We start from the raw sequence: 21,481 nt of genomic DNA on the forward strand, positions 1-21,481 counted from the left end.
TATCTGTTTCTAAAATATCTTTCAGAATGTTTTAGGGTACTGGTTTGGTGGTCATAAATGTCTTCAGATGTTCTTTGTCATAAGACACAAAGTTACATTAACATGTAGAAAGGCATACTTGTCCTCATTTTGTTCATTGAGACATGGGTACAAGGAATTAAAGGAACACAAGATTCATCTGTGTCATATTATTTATTAATACATGCTCAGGTAAACAATTTTATCTTAGCTGTGTTAGTTTTCCCTAGAATCTGCATCATGCCATCATCCTTGCATGATGCCTTTCTCTTTTGTGCTCACAGAGAAGGCCAATTAGGTCTTAATCTTCCTTAACTGGCCTCCGACATGCAAGACAAAGACACAAATTGGCAGAATGAATCAAGATAAAAACCCAATGATATACATTATACAAGAAACAATTTAAAAAACCTCACAGACTAAAAATAAAAGAATGGGAAACAATATTGCATGCCATAAGAACCCAGAAAGAAGCAAGGGTAGATATCCTAGTTTGAGACAAAGTGGATTTTGTGTCAAGTGGATTTTGACAAGAAGAGACAAAAAAGTCAGTACACACAGGCTAAGCGAATGATTTATTTTTTTAAGTGAATGATTTAAACAGGAAGAGATAACAATTATTAACATAAATGCACCAAATACTGACACACTGTGTTTCATAAAACAAAGAGTATTGAACATAAAAAATCAGATAAACACTAATATGATTGTAATGAGGGCTTTAAATATCCCACTATCACAAATGGGTAGATCCATTAGACAATAAATCAGGGAAGAAATATTAGAGTTGAACCAAATCTTCAAATAAATGGACTTAGTAGTTATCTACAGAGTGTTTCATCCAAAAATAATAGAATACATATTTTTGTTAGTAGCACTTGGGACTCTCTAAACCAGACTACATACTGGCTTGTAAAGCATGCTTAAACAAGTGCTAAAGAACTGAAATTATCCCATGCATATTATCAGATCATAGTGCAACAAAACTAGAAACCAGTGGCAAAAGATACCACAGAAACTATGTGAACACATGGAAATTAACTAACACCCTCTTGAATAATCAGTTACTCATTGATGAAATAAAGAAAGAAATTATTACCTACAATCAAATGAGGATGTTAGTACAATATACTGGAATCTATGGGATGCAACAAAATCAACCTTATGAGAGAAGTTTATAGTGATGAATGCACATATCAGAAAAACAGATTGATCTCAGATAAATAACCAAGGTCTTAGAAAAAGCAAGAACAATCCATACCCAAAGCTAGTATGAGGAAGAAAATACAAATATTAAAGCAGAAATTAATGAAATTGAGGTTAAAAAAATACAAAGGATCAATGAATTAGAGAGTAAGTTGTTTGAAAGAGTAGATAAAAGCTATTTGGGCCCTGTCCAGCAACCCCCGAGTGGCCAGCAGCCACCTGTGCTCTGCCTCATGAGCTGAAAGACATGCAGCAATCTCCATCCCCTAGGGAAGCCTTGGTATATTGCTCGAAGGCTAGTAGGGCCCTGCCCAGCATCCCACATCACCTGAGAACCCAAGGAAAGGATCCTCTGGGCCTATTTGGGCCTTTCCCAGTACCTCTGAATGGGCCAAAGCCATCTGTGCTCTGCCTCAGGAACCGAAAGGGCATGCAACGATCTCCTTCTGACAGAGAAGCCTTGGCACAATGCTCCAAGACTGGTAGGGCCCTGTCCAGCATCTGACATCCCTGGAGGAAGCACCAGGGGCTCTCTCTAGGCCTATGGGTCTTCTCAGCAATCCCTGAGTGGCTCATGGCCACTTGTGCTCCACCTTGTGTGCTGAAAGGACACACAGTGATTTCCATCCCAACTGGAAGCCTTGGCACTGGCTGTGAGACTGGTAGGGTCCTGCTAGGTGACGCCAAGTGGCTGGAAGCCACATGGTAAGGTCTGTCTAAGGACCTCCATTCAACTGGAGAAACTCCCTGCAATAGGGCTAGATATTCTCAAGCAAAGAAACAATTGAGACCTTGCCTTTCACATCCCTAAGGGAATATATGAAAATGACAAAATGAAGAGCAAAATGCAGTCTCAAACCATCCCAAGCAAGCCTAGGAGACATGGACATAGAACAAAATGTAAGCCACACACCTGAAACTCCTGAAATAATAACAAATGAAGTAAAGAAACAACTCTGGGAGGCTATAAAAGAACTCAGATCAGAAATAACCCCCCAGTATAGACAAGGAGATTATACAGAAACCATTGTTCATTTTCTGTTAGTTGATTCTAAATACCTTGTAATACTGTCATTCTCTTGAACGGTTTGACACTGTCTTGATATGTTTGATGCTACAGTATACGAAGTTATACCCAAAGATTTTAAGGGAAGAGACACTATGGTAACTACTATTATGTCGAGATTATCTTGTGGTGAAACACTATTTTGCTTAAATGGCTATGTTTTGACCTGCGCTGTTTTGTTGTTATGCCCTCTTTTTTATCTCAATCTCCTTTTTATTATCTACTTTTTCATTTTTATCCTTTTAATTAGGGGAAAAATAAATAAAACATAGCAGGATATATTATAGTAACCGACTTTGATTTCCTATTAACTTGATTTGAAACCCTGCATTGCTCACACCATCTTGTTTTGACTGATTTTCCTCTATTCTGTTATGCTTGATAGTACCAAGTTCGAAAGTATAGGCAACAACTATGAAGACAATAAGATTCATTATGATGCCCATTCTGGTTGACTATTATCTTCTCTTGAAGTCCTCTAATGTCTCCAATGTTTTGGTTTTATTGGTCTTATTCTTTACTATTTTGTTCAATTTTATTATAACTGATGATATAGGCAATTCTTTTTAAGATAACAAGAGGCATTATGATAACCATTGTTGATCACCTTGTATTTTGATTTTACATTATGCATTATGTCCATCCTTTTGATTTGACTGACTCTGTCTTGGTATGTCACATTTGGTTTTACTTTCTTCAAAAAAAAGTAAAAAGAACTGTGGGAGTAATAAAACCCAAAATGTGTAATTGTCACTGTACAAAAGAAAGGAAAAGAAAGTGCTCTAAAGGATATAACTGCATATATATTTAAGTGTATAAGATAGATAACCATATTACTGGGTTTTGTTGGATCATTGAACAAAACTGCTTGCAGTCTCACTGTTTGAAAATCTCCTCTATATGATTTAATTTTGTAACTTGAACAACTATTTCTAAGATGACAATATGTAATTAACTAGTGATTTCCTATTGTTTATTTTTTCTGAAATTCTGTATAACTTGTACCCTTTTTTTCTTTTTTCTCCTTAAATAAAATTAAAAAAAAATAACCCCCCAGATAAAGAAGAAATGATAAATTTAATGAAGGAAATGCTGAATATAGGCAAAGAAGACTTAAAAAAATCAGAGGAATAATAAAAAAAGATAGAAACCTTGAATGACAATATAAGAAACAGACAGAATGCACACAACAGATTCAAAGAGATGTATAGGAAATCAAAATTTCCATTGAAAGTTGGTAAAAGCTCCTCAGTGAAAGTGAAGAGAGACTTTAAGATCTCGAAAACGAGATTGTAGCTAGTGAACAGGAAAGGAAAGATCTTTTAAAAATTAGGAATCAGGAAATAGCAATTCAACAGCTATAAGATGATGCAAAGAAAAACAATACAAGACTGATAGGTATAAATGAAAAAGAAAGTGACAAAACAAATGATATCCAGAGGCTATCTACACAACTAATAGCTGAAAATTTCCCAAACTGAGAATGGAAACTGAGATACAGTTAAGTGAAGCATATAGAATTTCAAATAGCCATAACCAAAACAAACTACACCCCAATATATAATAATCACCATCCCAGAAATCCAACATAAGAACAGAATATTAAAAGCTGCTAGAGAGAAGAGACAGATCACCTAAAAGGAAAGCCTATCAGAATTACAGTAGACTTCTCTACACAAACAATGAAGTGAAGAAGAGGCATGGAGTGAAGTATTTCAGGTGCAAAAGAAAAATGACTCCCAACACAGACTGGTATAGCCTGCAAAACTGTCCTTCAAAACTGATGCAGAAATAACATACTTTCATGACAGAGAACAGCTGAAGAACTTCATGACCACCAAACAAACCTTGCAAAGAATACTGAAAGACATTCTAGATAGACATAGGAAAAATGCACTAAGAAAGGTAAACAGTTAAACAGAGGGGAAAGGTAAAGAATCAACAGCATAAAGAACATGTCAAAAATAAACCAATACATACCAGTTATAACCATTAATGTAAATTGCCTTAATTCACCAATGAAAAGGAACAGACTGGCAGAATGGATCAAGAAACAACATTCAATCATATGCTGTTTACAAGAAACCCATCTAACCCAAAAAGAAACTCACAGACTGAAAGTCAAAGGATGGAAAACAATACTTCATGCAACCGGGCCCACAAAAGTATAGTAGCTATTCTGTTTGTAGACAATATGCACTTCAAACCAAGAAGGATCCACAGAGATAAAGAAGATCACTACATATTAGATAGGAGAAAACTTCAAGAGGAAGAGATAAAAATCTAAATGTATATGCACCAAATTCCAGACCACCCAGCTATACAAAGCAAGTATTAGCAGAAATGAAAAATCAAATAAGCAATAACACAATTATAACAGGAGACCTTAACACATCATTGACACCAAGGGACAGATGAACCAGACAGAAAAATCAACAAAGAAAAAACAGAACTGAACCACACTATAGACTAACAACAAAATCACAGAGAGAGAAATAGGAGAAGTCACACCCTTCACATTAGCATCCAAAAAATGAAATACTTAGGAATTAATCTCATGAAAGAAATAGATTTATACAGGGAAATAATAATACCCTGAGAGATGAAGAAGATGGCATAGCTAGGTGGATAGGAAGCTGGGTGGAGATCTTCTCTGTGAAAAACAGCTCTGATGCTGGAATTTGACAACATGGAGAGGGCTGGAAGAGGAGAGAGGGAATCTCATAACCCAGGAGGAAACTGAGGAAAAAATAAAAGAAAGAGGAAGCAAAAATGTGGGTGGAGGACTGGAGTCAGACTTGCTCACTGAGACCAGACCTACACTGTGCTTGGGCTGCCATGGAGTTGGATGATTCACGGTCATGCTGAAGCCATGCCAGCTGATAACAGGAGTTGGTGAGTCTCGGGCCCTTAGCAGGAGGATGTGGCACAGGATGGAGTGGAGCAAAGGTGGAGAACTGCATTAATTCACAGTGAGTGCTGTAAATTGTGTCCTGTGGTAGGTGTGGCCAGGTGGAAGACCTATTGGAGTTGGGCAGAGTCTGGCACCACAGTGGCATCAGTCAGATGTCCCTGGCCCAAAGAGGACTGGTGGGACCTACTTGGGCTGGGTCACGCCCCTGGTTGGGACCCAATAGCCAGGTATGAAACTGTCCCAACCCTGTGACATCTACCACAGCACAGGCTAAGTTGCTGAAGGCACTCATTGGTTGACTGGCTCAGAGAACAGGGGCCTGCCCACAGTTCCTGCTTGCACCTCAGATAACAGCAAACTGGAGAAGGCAGTAAGCCCCCAGCTAGCATGCTTCAGAATAACTGTAAGCAATATGAAGAGGGCCTAAGACCTCCACCATACACCTGTCTGAAAGAAATCAGAAACAACAAGAGAAAGAAACAAGAAAAAACCTCCAGCTGCTGACCCTGAGAAAATAAGTCCAGGAGAAGTAAATACAGAAGACATCCAGGGCAGCAATAATGCAATATTAGCCATAACATCAGCAGACATAAAGAAATACCTTCATGACCTCATAGACGAACTTAAAACTGAAATTCTAATCCAAATGAGGCAAGATATGAAAAGATTAATAAAAGAAATGCTAAGCCCCTCTCAAGAAGACACAGATGGAAGAATGGAGGAACCCAGAAAAGGAAGAGAAACCTTTGGTGAAGAATATAAACAAAATCTAGAATACAAGAAACAGGTCCAAAGAGATTACCAAGAAGTTAAAAAATCCATTGAAAGTTGGCAAAATGCCTTGATAGAAACTAAAGTTAGCCTTTCAAAACTTGAAGATAGATTTGCAATGTATGATCATGAAATAAAAGACCTCTTAAAAATAACAAGGAAGCAGAAAGTAACAATTCAAAGGCTAGAAGATGACAAGAGGATCTATAACTTAAGAATAAAAAATGTGAGCGAAGAAGCAGAAGTAACCACAAATGAATTACAAAGCCTATTCACAGAAATAATTAAGGAAAACTTCCCAACCATAGGAAAAGGAAATGATATCCAGATAAATGAGTCATACAGAACTCCAACCAACTACAACCAAAACAGATCTACTCCCAGACATATAATATTCAAGATCCCAGAAATTCACTACAAGAACACAATATTAAAAGTGATCAGAGAAAAGAAACAGATCACCTATAAAGGAAATCCATCAAAATAATGACAGACTTCTCAACACAAACTTTCAAATCAAGAAGAACCTGAAGTATTCCAACCCCTGAAAGAAAATAACCTCCTACCTAGATTGATGTACCCTGAAAAACTCTCTCTCAAAATTAATGGAGAAACAAGATGGTTCTAGATAAAGAGGAACTGTGGGAGTTCATGGCCACCAATCCAACCCTACAAAAAATACTAAAGGACATTCTAGAGAGAGATAGAAAAAATTACCAGGATTCCAGCAACAGTGGCAGAGAGGCCTCAATGAATGGGGCAGACTGTGGAAAGGAGAAAAAGTGGACAAAAAAATCAGAAAAATAGAATAGCAGAGATGAGGCAGAGAAGGTGGGCTATAATCTCTAATATAGATTAGAGATACACTAACAAAAAGAAACACAGGCACAGTAGATTAAGAGGCAGGATTCATTGAGATGCTCTGAATAGGAAATATACTCAACCTGAAAGAGGATTAATAAACTGAAAGTCAAAGACGAGAAAATGATGCTCTATGTGACAGGGAAACAGTGAAATATAGACACTCATTGAGCAGCTGCAGATAGGTTGGAAAGTCATGACACTTTTGTGCAACAGAGAACTCCTCAGCTGTAAGGAAGGAAAACCTTGTGACTTAGTAAGTAAAGGCATACAGTTCAAGATCAAGCTCAGGGGTAACAAGGTTCAACACCAATTAGATAGATAATGGGTTGCCCCCCTAACCTAAAACTAAAGGAGTTAGGGGGACCCAAAATATACATAGCACCCAAAGGGGAGGAATTGCCTAAAAAAGCAAGCAGAGGACATCATTAATAGTGTATCAGGGTTTAAAAGTCACATTAGTCTTATTGCTCTATCTAGTTTGATTTTATTTTGTTTCAGTCTGTCTACTCATACTACATTTGAGTACACAGATAACTACTCCAAAAATATCAGGATATACCCCGGTATTAATTCCCTACTAACTTAAACTGAAGCCTTGTGTTACTTACATTGTCTTACTATGACTGATCTTATTTGAATCTGTTTTGCTAGACTGCTGTTTTGTCTTGACTGATTTTATTCAAATTTGGTATGCTTGATAGTATTAACTCTAAGAGTAGAGGCAACCACTCTGAAGATGACAAGATGTAAATAAGATACCATTCTGTTTGGATTATTAACTGCTTTTGAAGTCCTACAATGTCTCCAATCTTGTTTTTATTAAATTGCTATGTAATGCTATGTTCAATTATATTATGTCTGATGATGTAGACAATTCTATTGAAAATAATAAGAGAAAGCATAGCAATTACTGTAGATCACCGGATATTGTGGTTTTATATGTCTTTTTCATTTCTAGGAATTTTTTTTATTTTAAAGACATTAAGATAACACAGGACATAACAAAGCAGATCAGAACAGAACAATGTAAGCAACACAGTATTTCACCAGAAGACAACCTGTAATTAACAGTACCTACCACAATGTTTCTTTCTTTGAAATAGTTGAGTATAACATCATACACAATAGTATCAAACATAACAAAATAGTATAAAAATATCCAAGAGAATAATAGAATTACAGGGCATTCAGAACCAAATAACAGAAAACAAACAATGGCTACTATATTGTCTCATTTTCCACAGAAAGTTTGTTTATACTTTCACACATAATACAATCCAGTAAGGTAAAGAATGATAGAGCCAGTGCAAACAGAAGAGCAAAAGCATGGTAGGACTTCAGAGTAAGGAGATATTATATCAGTACTGGCTATTATAATGACTTGTTTCCCTCAAATTACCTGTTCATATCATCACAGATAATGAAATCAAGCAAACCAGAATAAAATCATTCCAACTAATGAATGCAATCACTGTAAGGTTTCAAAACAATGTAATGGAGAATCATAATTACCATGAAATCTTATGTATTTTTACTATTTCTTACACTAGGGAGACTATATGATATTTATACATACGAGCTTGATTTATTTCGCTTATGGGTATGGTCTCAAGTTGTGCCCATTTATTTACAAATATCTCAATGTGACCATTATTTATAGCTGAGGAGTACTCCATTGTATTAAAATATCACAACATTTTTATCCATTCATCATTTGATGGACACTTAAGTTGTTTAAAAGATCCGGTTATTGCAAATTGTGCTGCTATAATAAACATGGGTGCACATATATTACTGTGGTATGATGTTTTCAGTTCTTCTGGGAATATACCTAGAAGTGGAATAGCTGGGTCAAATGGGACTTCCAATCCCGGCTTTTTGAGGAATCTCCAGACTGATCTCCACAGTGGTTGCACCAGTCTACAGTCCCACCAACAGTGCAGGAGAGTTCCTTTTCTCCCCACACCCTCTCCAGCATTTGTTGTTGGTGATTTCCTTGATCCTGGCCATTCTTTCTGGAGTGAGATGGAATCTCATTGTGGTTTTAATTTGCATTTCTCTAATGACCAATGAGGCTGAACATTTTTTCATGTATTTATTTGCCATTTGTATTTCTTCATCAGAGAAGTGTATTTATCTCAGATGCCCATTTTTGGATTGGGTCCTTGAGTTTCGGGGATCTGATTTCTTTGAATTCTTTATAGGTTTTAGACAGCTAAGTCCTTTGTCTGAAGGACAGTTCACTAAGGTTTTTTCCTGGTTTGTAGGTTTTCTTTTCACTGTGCTGGAGATTTCTTTTGACATGCAGAAACTTTTTAATAAGAGGTGACCCCAGTTATTGATTGTGGGAAGTAGTTCTCTTGGAGTTTGATTCCTGTTCATGAATTCTCTACCTACCCCTATGTCTTCAAAATGTCTACCTACTTTGTCTTCCAACAGACTTAGTGTTTCTATTTTAATATTCAGACCTTTGGTCCTTATAGATTTTAGTTTAGTATATGGTGATAGGCATGGGTCTAGTTTTTGTTTTTGGCACATGGAGAGCCAGTTTTTCCAACATCATTTATTAAAGAGACTGTTGTTCTTCTGGTGAACATTTTTGGCCCCTTTATCAAAGATAAGGTGGTTGACTGTGTTGGTAGTTGTTGCTATATCTTCTAATCTGTTCCACTGATCTTCAGATCTGTTTTTATTCCAGTACCATGTTGATTTTATTACAGTTGCTTTGTAGTATAATTTCAAGTCAGGGATTGTGATGCTTCCTGCCTTGCCTTTGCTGCTTAGATTTGCCTTTGCTAATCTAGGTCTCTCCTGGTTCCAGATGAATTTTATGGGTGATTTCTCTAGGTCTATGAGGTATGTTGATGATATTTTCATTGGATTGCATTGAATCTGTATACCAATTTTGGGAGAATGGCCATTTTCACAATATTTATGCTCCCTATCCATGAACAAGGGATGTCTTTCCATTTTCTGAGGTCCTCTTCAATTTCTTTTTTCCGGGCATTATAGTTTTCCATGTATCGATCTTTTACTCCTTTCATGAGATTATTTCCTAAGTATTTCATTTTTTTGGATGTTAGTGTGAAGGGTGCCACCTCTCTTATTTCTCTCTCCGTAAATTTGTTGTTAGTGTATAGAAATGCTATTGATTTTGTATCCAGGTACATTGCTGAATTTACTTATTATATCTAGGATTCTTTCAATGGAGTTTTGGGGTCTTCTATGTAGAGTATCATGTCATCTGAAAAAAATGATTACTTAACTGCCTGTTTTCTTATCTTTACCCCTTTTATTTCTATCTCTTGCCTAATTGTTCTGACTAGTATTTCCAGTACTGTGTTGAATAGGAGCGGTGATAAGGGCTATCTTATCTTATGCCTGATTTTAAGTTAAAGGCCTTCAATTCTTGGCCATTTAATGTGATACCGGCTGCTGGTTTGTCATAGATGGCCTTTATCATATTGAGGTAAAGACCATGTATTCCAATTTTCTGTAAGGTTCTTGTCATGAATGGTTGCTGGACCTTATTAAAAGCTTTTTGTGCATCAATAGAAATGATCATGTGGTTGTTACTTTTGGATCTATTGATATGGTGGATTACACTTATTGATTTACATATGTTGAACCATCCCTGAATGCCTGGGATGAATCCCACTTGGTCATGGTGTATAATCTTCTTGATGATTTGTTGCATCCTGTCTGCCAATATTTTATTGAGGATTTTTGCATCTGTGTTCATTAGGGAGATTGGCCTGTAGTTCTCTTTTTTAGTTGGGTCTTTCGCAGGTTTTGGTACGAGAGTTATATTTGCTTCTAGGAATGACTTAGGAAGAATTTCTTTCCTTTCAATTTCATTGAAGAGTTTGAGGATTGTCTGCATTAAATCTTCTTTGTATTTTCTTTAGAATTGCACAGTGAGTCCGTCTGTGCCTGGGCTCTTCTTTGTAGGTAAGGACTTATTTACATTTTCAATTTCATTGATAGAAATTAAATTGGATTATTCAGCAGTTTTACATACCCTTAACCTAGCTTTGGTACTTCATATGTTTCTAGGAATCTGTCCATTTCTTCTTCAAACCTGTGAGAGTAGAGGTTTTCGAAATATGTGTTGATGATCTGTATTTCCACAGAGTCTGTAGTGATTTCACCTTTTTAATTCCTTATTGCATGAATTTGAGCTTTGTCTTTACTTTTTATAATTAGGTTGTCTAGGGGCTTATCAATTTTATTTATTCTTTCAAAAAAACAACTCTTTGATTCATTGATTCTTTGGATTGTTTTCTTAGTCTCTTTGGCATTGATTTCTGCTCTGATTTTTATAATTTCTTCTCTTCTTTTGGCTTTGGGCTTGACTTGCTCTTCTTTTACTAGATGTTTGAGGTGTAGCATCAGGTTGTTTATTTGTATTGGTTCTGTTTTCCTGATGTGAGATCTCAGTGCAATAAATTTTCCTCTGAGGATGGCTTTCATTGCACTCCACAGATTCTGGTAAGTTGTATTTGTATTTTCGTTTGCTTATAGGTATTTAATTTCTCCTTCAATTTCCCCTGTGACCCACTGATTGCTCAAGAGTGTATTATTCAATTTCCATGTGTTGGTAAGTTTTCTGCAGTTTCTTTTATCATTAATTTCTTGTTTCAAGGTGTTATGATCTGATAACATACATGAGATAATTTCAAGTCTTTTGTATTTACTTAAATATGTTATGTGGGTTAGTATGTGGTCTATTTTAGAGAATGTCCCATGAATTGCTGAGAATAATGTATATTCTGTTGTTGTTTTTGGAAAACTCTGTATATGTCTATCAAGTCCATTTTTTCACAAGTGTCATTCAGTTCTGCTTTTTCTTTGTTGATTTTTTGTCTGGTTTATCTGTCCATTGGTGTCAATGGTGTGTTAAGGTCTCCTGTTATAATTGTGTTATTGCTAATTTGGTTTCTCATTTCTTTTAATACTTGCTTTGTATAACTGGTTTCTCTGGAATTTGATGTATATATATTTAAGATTTTTATCTCTTCCTCTTGAGGTTTTCCTCTAACCAGTATGCAATGATCTTGTTTATCTCTTAGGATCCTTCTTGGTTTTAAGTTCACATTGTCTGCAAACAGAATAGCTACCCCCACTTTTTTCAGTTCCTGTTGCATGAAATATTGTTTTCCATCCTTTGACTTTCAGTCTGTGGGTTCCTTTTGGGTTGGATTGATTTCTTGCAGACAGCCTATGGTTGGATTTTGTTTCTTGATCCATTGTGCCAGTCTGTTTCAATTGGTGAATTGAGACCATTTACATTAAAGGTTGTCACTGTTATATATCGGTTTATTGTTGACATGTTATCTTTCTGCTGTTGCATCTTTATCTTTCCATTCTGTTTAATTGTCTGCTTTGTTCAGTGTTTTATTTCCTATGTGTATCTAAACTGTCTTCAGTATTTTTTGCATGGCTTGGTAATCTTGAAGTTCTTCAGCTCTTCTTTGTCATGGAAGTATCTTATTTCTCCATCATTTTGAAGGACAGTTTTCCAGCGTACATCAGTCTAGGTTGGAAATGATTTTCCTTTAGGATCTGAAATACTTCACTCCATGCACTTGACTTTATTGTGTATGTTGAGAAGTGTGCTGTGATTCTGATAGGCTTTCCTTTATAGGTGATATGTCTCTTCTCTCCGATAGCTCTTAATATTCTATTTTTACATAGGATTTCTGGGATGGTAATTATTATGTGTCAGAATGTAGTTTTGTTTTGGTTATGGCTATTTGGAGTTCTACATGCTTCACTAATCCACATGCCAGTTTCCACTCTCATGTTTGGGAAATTTTCAGCTATTACTTCTGTAAATAGTCTCTTGATATCATTTGTGTAGTTCCCTTCTTTTTCCTTTATCTCTATCAATCTTATATTGTTTTTCTTTGAGTCATCTTGCAGCTGTTTTGTTATTTTCTGATTCTTCTTATTTTTAAGAGATTTTTCCTTTCCTGTTCACTAGCTGCAATTTTGTCTTTGAGATCTGAGATTCTATCTTCACTTTCATTGAGGTGGTTTTGACAACTTTCAATGGAAATTTTCACTTTCTGTATATCTCTTTGAATCTGCTTTATGTATTCTGTTTGTTTCTTATATTGTTCATCCAGGGACTCTACCTTTTTGTTTTGTTCCTCTAATTTTTTAACTGTTTCTTCTTTAGATGTGTTCAGCATCTCTTTCATTATTTTTATCATTTCTTCTTTCCCTGGGAGATTATTTCTAGTTTGAATTCCTTTAAAGCTTCCTGGAGTTGCTTCTTTATTTCAGTTACTATTGTTTCTGGTATTTCAGGCATACTGCATATATGTCTGTGTCTCCTGGGCTTTCTTGGGATCGGCTGGTTGTTTGAGATTGCATTTTGGTCTTACATTTGATTGTTTTCTTATATTTCCATGCTTCAAGTTTTGTTCCAGTGCTTCCCCTGAGTGTGTTGGAAATTGTCTCCTATGGCCTGGGCTCCTGGGATGTCTCTGGTACTGTAACTTTCTCCTTGGGCAGTCAGACCTCTGGATTAAAAGAAGGTTGCCAGGCCCAGCTCAGGCAGGTGTAGAGCCTCCTTAAGTCTTGCAGCTCCCTCTCTGGCAGCAAAGCTCCCCAGATCAAAAAAAGGCCACCAGGTACGGTCTAGGCAAGCCTGAATCCTGCCAGGCCCATTCTAGTGTGGCTGCAAGCTGGATGGGTGCCCAACCACCCAGAGCAAGGATTTCAAACTCTCCCGGGGATCGGATGTTGTGCAGACATCCACCTCCTAGGGAGATGAAGCTCCCTGGGCTGAAAGAAGGTCACTTGCGTGGCCTAGGCAGGCCTCAAACCCCTACAGTGCAGCTCCCTCCTCCAGATGGCAGCAGCTGTGGTGGTGCCCTCCAGACCTAGAGAAGGCCATCATCAAGGCCTAAGCAGGCCTTCACAGCTCAGCTCCCTCCTCTAGATGGCAGCAGCTGCGGCAGTGCCCTCCAGACCAAGAGAAGGCTGTTGGCCAAGGAATTTGTTTTGTTGTCTTGTTTTGATCTGTTTTTCCCTATAATACAGAAAGGATAGGTATACATGTAGAGATTCACACATGTAGAGTATTTTTAAACAGTTTATGGGAACAGATTATATAATGCACGATGTAATGAACAGATACTCTGAAGAAGAAGAGACACTAAGATACCCAGTGTTAATTCTGTAACATTATGATATAAAATGTAGCAATGCTATTATTCACTGTTCAGAGTGATATTAGTCTAGTCTCATGTTTAATTTCAACATACGTAAAGATAAGAACAGGTACTTCAAAGAGGATGAGAGACATTATGGCAGCCATTGTTGACTTCCCTAATGTCAGGTCTTGAAGTCCTAAAAAGCCTTCATCATCCTGTTCTGATTAGATTAGTACTCTAATATTCAATGTGAATTCACTGTGTGTGAAGATGGGCACAACTATTTGGAAGAAAACTAGAGACAATATGATTGACAGTGAAGATCTCCAGTGGACTTGCTTTGAAATAAAATTGTTTCCTTATGATCTGTTTTGTTATGTTTAATCTTACCCTCTTTAAAATAAAAAAAATTATAATACCCCGTGAAAGGAAATTAAAGAGGATCTCAGGAAATGGAGTTCTGGTTTGTTTGATTTTATTATCTGTGATGGTATGAACAGCTATTTTGAAGAAAACAAGACATTAGAATAGCCATTGCTGACATAATATCGTCTTGCTTTGAAGTCCTATCATGCTTTTGTTCTTCTGTTTCAGTTGGTTCTTTCAATTGTATCTTATTGGATTTTATTATGTGTGATCGTATAAACAAATTTTTTATGGAAAATGAGATAATATAGTAGCCATTGTTCATTTTCAGTTATCTGGTTCTGAATGCCCTGTAATACTTTCATTCTCTTGAATGGTTTTATACTATTTTGTTATGTTTCATGCTATTGTATGTGAAGGTATGCTCAACTACTTCAAAGAAAGAGACATTATGGTATCTACTGTTAATATCAGGTTGTCTTGCGATGAAGTACTGTGTTGCTTACATTGTTCTGTCCTGATCTGCTTTTTTCTGTCCTCTTTTGTCTTAATCTCTTTTAAAAAAACATTTTTAAAAAAGTAAAAGCAATGACTGAGAGAAAAAAAAGTTTAATGGCTAAGTGCATGTTTTCTTTGGGGCAAGTCTTTCTTGCATTTCAAGATTAGAACAAACTTCTCCCACATCTTCCCCTCCAATTCTATTGGATATTTGATGAAATATAATTATGTCTAAATGGTGTGTTTCCCAGTGTTCTTCCTTGGTAACATACTTGCTGTTCTCATGGTTTGTGCCCATGGGGAAGTTTTCCAGTGATAAGAGTTGGCTTACATTCTCACATTTTCTTTTCATGGGAATTGCAACATTAACAATTAAAGTTAGTTTAAACCACAGACTATAGTATATGAAATTGGGATTTCTTACCAAAGCCTTAATGTAGTGATCAAACTTCCAAGCATTTCAACCTAAGTGTGAAATTCTCTTGAGAATCAGCCACTGCAGGTTAGACTGGGCGGGCCGAGGGTTCCTTGTCTCTCCTGGGTTCATAGAGGCTCAGCCTGGACTCTGATGGATCATTCATTCCAAGGCTGCTGAATTAGTCTCTACAGTGAGTCAGACTGAAATACTGCAGGTGTCATTAGTCCACAGGCTGAGGAAAGGAAGTCCCTGAGGGCCTTTCCTAGGCTGTTCCTTACAATGTCTAGAATGTTTTTCCTGCTGTCCCTGTACCATCCTTTGTCATTCAGAAAACTGAATCCCGGCTGCCTCTTGTGGAACACTGGTTTCTCAACCTCAGCACTACTGACATCTGAGGCCAGGTGAGGCAGGATGCTTTTCTCCAGTGGGGCTCTGCGGCCTCCATTGGTGTCTAGTAGCATTACTGGCCTCCCATTGGACACAGTAGTGCCCACTTTTCTTCCCAATTGAAACAAACAAATTGTCCCCAGATTGTCCATGGGCCAAATTGTCCATGGGTGAGAAGCAGGTGGCTGGACCGAAGATATGTGAGGATCAACATCCCAAATCCAGGAACTAAGCTCCCACTATGTTCCTACTGTGTCACACTCTCCTGCTGATAAGCAGCAGGGAAAGGGAGTAAAACATTAACTCCACAGTTCCTTTATAGCCCAGGGTGGGTGGAGGCAGGGGCTGCAAGATATTAGAAGAGAAGGTGTTTGATTTTGTGGCTTGGGCAACTATTTTTAAAATGGCAACATGTAATGTGTAGAGTAGCAATTTTATGATGTTAGCTTTTTGAATTCTGTATTGGTCTACTTTTTTTCTATTTGGTTTTCTAAAATTTTCTTTTCTTTCTTTGAAAAAAATAACAATATGTAACATAACAACCATTCTTAAATTTCTTTCATTCTTTTTTTTTGTTGTTGTTGTTTCCTTTTTATCGGTACCGGGGATCGAACTCACGACTGCCTGCTTGCAAGGCAGGCGCTTATGCCGCTGAGCTAAATCCCCAGTCCCTCATTCTTTTGAAAGCTTGTATTGTTATTGTTTTGGGTTTGTTGTTGTTTGTCTCTTGCTTTTTGTCTTTCTTTTCTGACTTTTTTCTTTTTAAAATAAAAAATTAATAAAAAATAAAAAAAGAAGAGAAGTTAACAGGATGCAAATCTTACGATACTATTGTAGTGTTTAAGAGGCAGACCACAGAGCACCTACACAACTGGAAAGTGGCTGAGATCAAGGATTCTAATAAAACTTTCTGAATAAAATTAATAGCAATAGCAATTCCTTTTGTATTCTGATGTGGAAATAAAGCAAGCCTGGAATTCCTTAATTTTTTTGTAATCTAGTTCTCGGAGTCACCACACACCAACAGTGGGCTCTGCAGCCACCTCCAGCAGCCACACAGGCCTGAAGAGTGCTTTCTGTGTGTCTGCTGCACATGGATGGCAGCGTCTCAGACACCACCTCATGGCCTGCGGCTCATCAGTGTAGCAGCTATGGGTCTCACCTGACACCAAATCCTTTTGGCTTTGCATAAGGCAGTCCACCTAGCTCCTTAGCAATGGAGGCAGCCGCAGGACCTGGGTTGGGCCCGTCATAACTCCTAACCTCTGGCCACAGGAAACAGTGACCAGAATTCTTTTTCCTCATTTTTAAAAGTTGGGAGAGATTAAGTTTTATGACAAAATAGAGGTGGCTTAGTGGCAAACAACACTGAAACCAAGAAAAAACCCCTTCATGTCAGAACTGTTCAGATGCAAAACAAAACAAAACAAAACAAAACAAAACAAAACAAAACTTTGTAGTGCCTTGTTGTTGTTATCATTATTATTGCTTCTTATTTTTCCTTCCCACAAGGTACACCTGTGCTGATACTTAGAGAAAACATGGATGTGATTTAAGATGCATCCAAAACACACTCCAACTCCCATTGTTAAAACCTGATGGTGATTTAGTTCATTCTGGATCTTAGCCCAAGAAAAGAAACAGCTTCCCATGTGTGTAAGATAATTATTCTATATAACAGAAAACTGAATAAGAGCAAATGAGAAATGCAGACAGACAGACAGATGCGGCTGGACGAAAGAAAATAGAAGGCGAGTGGCAGTACAAAAGCAGATGAGAGAAATCTCATCAAAATGAAGATCAAGATTTCCAGAACAAACTGCTTTTATCTTCTCTCCTTTAATAAGTTCCTACTAAAATCCATTTATGTGAAAGTTTGCAACATTTTGAATTTTTGCATGAAATTCATACTCGTTAGCTAGAAAAAGTCAAGAAATGAGAATTTTAAAAGAAAAAAATTATTATGTTCTGTTGTTATGGACATTCCAAAAATAGAATACTAGGCATTTAAGGGTTTTAACAACTGAAATCATGTCTCCAAGAGAAATGTAATTATTATTTGTTAGTGTGTAATTAGATACATATAACAAAAAAAAAAACCTTTGAAATTACACATATTTATTTAGTCATATAGCTTAAAAGCTCCATTCCCTAGGATGGCTACTATTAAAACACAACACAACATGACACAACCCCCGAAAATAACAGTTGTGGGTGATGCAGAGAAATACGAGCTGTAGCGTACTGCTAGTGGAGATGTAAAAGGGTGTACTTTAATGGGAAACAGTGCGGGAAATCCTTAGAAAGTTAAAAATAGAGTTATTATGACAGCAGTTCCTCTTAGTCTGTAAAACAATGAGTACAGACTTGCAATGATCTCTCTGTGGCCATGTTCAGAGCAACATTATTCACAATAGCCAGTAGGCAGAAGTAATCACAAGCTAGGAGGGTTGCTATATAATCTTTAGAAACCCGGCACTAGCAGGTTTTACTCAAATATGTGCATAAAGGCCAGGCAGGGATGCAGCAGGTGTGCGGTGGAATCATAAATCTGCCTCTTGACAGGCCTAGTGAAAACACACACAAAGTGCACAACTACAAGCACACAGCCCAGAAGGTGAAGCGAGCCTGCTTCACCGCCAGGGGACAACATCGCAGTCCCCGGCTGAGGGCTTTCCTAGTGCAGGGCTTTCTGCTCCCAAACTGGGTTAGGCCTGCCCCTCCTCCTCCCCTGCCCCGCCCCCATCGGACACAGATCTCTGAAGGCTGCAGCCCTAGTGCTCAGGGGGGCACCGTTCTGCGGGGCTGAGCCCACTTCTCGCGCAGCGTTGGTGCCTCCACCTGGAGAGCTCCGCACCCTCCGGACACCGCGTTTCCGCCGCGCGGTCAGACGCAGCAGTGTGCAGAGCTCCCCGCGAGACCGTGAGGAACGCGGTGCACAGAAGTTATCCGTCCAGGCCACGTGGCCTGAAGGGGCAAAAGCAGAGTTTCTAACTCTGGCGCTCAGACCCCTGTTTGGCTCCTGCCAACCCAAATAACCAGGGCGCAGCCCGGCGCAGGCCTCGGCAGACCGTGGGCCTCAGCCCTGGGGGTGCGTGTGGGGCTCCGCGTTTTCTCCGGGCCCGAGCCTGTCCTCTGGGTCCCGCAGGGCTTGGCGCGTGTTCTGCGATATTTTTTGTTCTGTTTTATTTAATTTTTACTGTATCTGATGGAATGGGCAGCTATTTTGAGGCCACAAAACGCATTATGGTACCCGTTGTTGACTTCCTATTATCCCGTTTGGAGTCTCCGTATCACTCACCTTTTCGTTTCAGTTGGCTTTATTCTGTTTTATTTTGCATGGTTTTATTCTCTTAAAAAAAGTAAAGGCTCAGGTCTTCCAGAGAGGCCACTGCGTTGCCCGCAGTGTGCGCTTCCACCGCTGGGGGGCGCCAGAGCCCGCGGCACCGGCCGGGCGGAGGCTGCAGAGAGGGCGCCCACGCGGGGGTCCTGGGAACCAGCAAGTCTCAGAGCAGACGCGTCGCCCTCCCAGGGCACTTGCACATCTGAGGCTGGAGGGCTTGGCTGGCCGACCAGGCGGCCGAGGAGGGATGGGGGAGGCCGAGGCAGGCGGAGCGAGGGCTGCCGCCTGGGTCCACATGAACGGCTGGGAAGGGGTGGCTCTTGGCAGCAGGAAGGTGGTTCCCCAGGAGTTTTCTGCTGGACTCTTGTATCGCTCACCATTTCTCATGGGTCCTCGCTTCTAGACCCCAGGGGTTCTTTCGACTTACTGCAGACCTCACACCGCAGCTGCAGCACCCGAACACGGGGTGCGCCACACGACTGCCTTGGGGTGATCAAGATGTTGTCAGTGTGTCCTAGTGTGATCTTCCTAATCAAGAAAACTAATTAAACAGACACTTCAGTGGGATTTAGTTTTTCTAACTTCGTTAACAATTTTTGTAGGAAAAAAAAAATCAGAAAGACCACATTTTGCCCCAACTCCCCCAAATGAGCTGGCGAAGCGAATCGCTCTGAGTAGAGACTTGCAATGATCTTTCTGTGGCCATATTCAGAGCAACATATCCAGAGCTCTGGTTAGGATCGGGTGCCCATACTTTAAGGGCTGCCCCGCTGTGGGTCCGGTGGCGCACACTGGGTAGCAGCAATCACCCAGACTGGTGCTTTTTCCTGTGCAGTTGCGGGTCAGAGCTGTGCGGTCCCTACTGGAGACCTCTTCCAGATCAACATCCGTGTGGTCATCAGTACCCTGGTTCGCGATCACCCGACTGGCCCCAAGTCACTGTCTGTGCTGCTGAACCATCCAGTCACTCTCTTGTCATTGTGGAGATCACGAAGTAATCTCCATGCTTTTCCTACTGTCCAGTTTCAGGTTCCACACAGTGCCAGCTTCATTGAGGGACAGAAGCTCGCACAGGATGACCGTTCGACTGTATGCACCCTGTGTGTGCCTGCACATTTGCGCTGCTGTGCAGGTTGTCAGGTCAGGCCCACCGCAAAGAGTACCAGGATGTAGCGTAGGAGACTACGCGTGTGCATTGGGCAGAGGTGATAAAGTGTTGTTTTCCCCTTTGTATAGACCTTTAAGTAAGAGAAAAACCCCCAGACGTTGTGTTGCAGCCTTTGTCCCTTTTGTATCACCCTGCTCTCTCTGTGAGACAGCAGTCTAATCAGTCAGAAGTTAGGACCCAGGGGTGCATCTGAGACCTGCAGCACCTGACAGCCAGCTGGAGTTGCTCCAGTGCCCGCCAGAGGCCAAGCAAGAGCTGAGGCTGGGGTGAACTCGCCTCTCCCTGCCCCTGGTGAGACTCATTCGGGCTTCAAACCTCTGTGTTTTCTGTTGCTTAAAAAGAAAGAAAGTATCTTTCTACGGGAGACATCATGATGCAGACTGAGTTTCTGCTGGTGCCTTTTCTCCTCAGCATCATTGCCTCAGGTAAGACAAGTTGAACTCAAGACTGGAGACGCAGCATTATTGAAGCAAAGGAGGCCAAACTAGACTGCGGAGCATGTTAGAGCTGCAAAAGGTCACCCACAGTTATATTTGGATAACCTTTCAAATGAGATTCAAATGGCTATTTTATGAAATTTGTGTATTGCTAAAGAAATCATATATGTGAATTCCGTGAGGTTTATGCTTTGGTCATTTGTTGTATCTTACTGTTTTTGAATCATTATGAGCTTGGTAGGAAAAAATAAAAGCAGAGGAAATGTTACTGAATGCACTGACCTTTATTCATAGGACAGTCCAAATATTGGGCATAGAAATTGACTATATCAACACTTTTATATCACATTTGCTGGTGATTACTATGTCTATGTATAGATGTTTGTTTGTCCAATATATTCTATAGACATACAAATATTTTGACAAATGTGTATATCACAAACAAATGTATATCCATGTCTATGAGTATGCATGCTGTATGGCCGCTCTCCAATTAGAAATAGTGGAATTATTGATCAGTAAAGAGGACAAATAAAAATTGAGAGAGAAATCAGAAAGGGATGGAGGGAGGGACAGAGAAAGACAGAGACTAAAGAGAGAAATACAAGAGACAGGGAAAGAGGAAGAAGGTATTTAAAAAGATTAGGACACCATGGTCATGTGCACCTGCTGCTTTCTGGGGCTTGGGGTCCTTTACTTCTTGCATAACTTAAGAACAGAATGACTCTTCTCATGGAACCAGAAGCCATCTAAAACCAGGAGCTAGATGGTAAGAAGTGTTGTTCTATAAGCAATTTGTATTTATTTCTCAGTAGTGTTTCTAGCACATCTGGCTATACAAGTTTTAGATGGAGAGGCA

General features: G+C 39.1%; 1 protein-coding gene across 2 annotated transcripts in view; it reads left to right on the forward strand.

The window, feature by feature from the left end:
- Positions 1 to 19,772: 19,772 nt before the first annotated feature.
- The window catches only part of Chrnb3 (cholinergic receptor nicotinic beta 3 subunit), a 50,559-nt gene continuing 48,850 nt past the window's right edge, over positions 19,773 to 21,481 (forward strand). For both annotated transcript variants that reach the window (XM_013146810.3, XM_063239937.1), the window contains exon 1: positions 19,773 to 20,610. In XM_013146810.3, the coding sequence (XP_013002264.1) occupies positions 20,556 to 20,610 (55 nt within the window). In that variant the 5' untranslated portion in view covers positions 19,773 to 20,555. The remainder of the gene's footprint in view (positions 20,611 to 21,481) is intronic.

Source organism: Cavia porcellus, unplaced genomic scaffold (assembly GCF_034190915.1).
Source record: "Cavia porcellus strain 051 isolate PalLab524CR breed Dunkin Hartley unplaced genomic scaffold, mCavPor4.1 scaffold_29, whole genome shotgun sequence".
Classification (NCBI taxonomy): domain Eukaryota; kingdom Metazoa; phylum Chordata; class Mammalia; order Rodentia; family Caviidae; genus Cavia; species Cavia porcellus.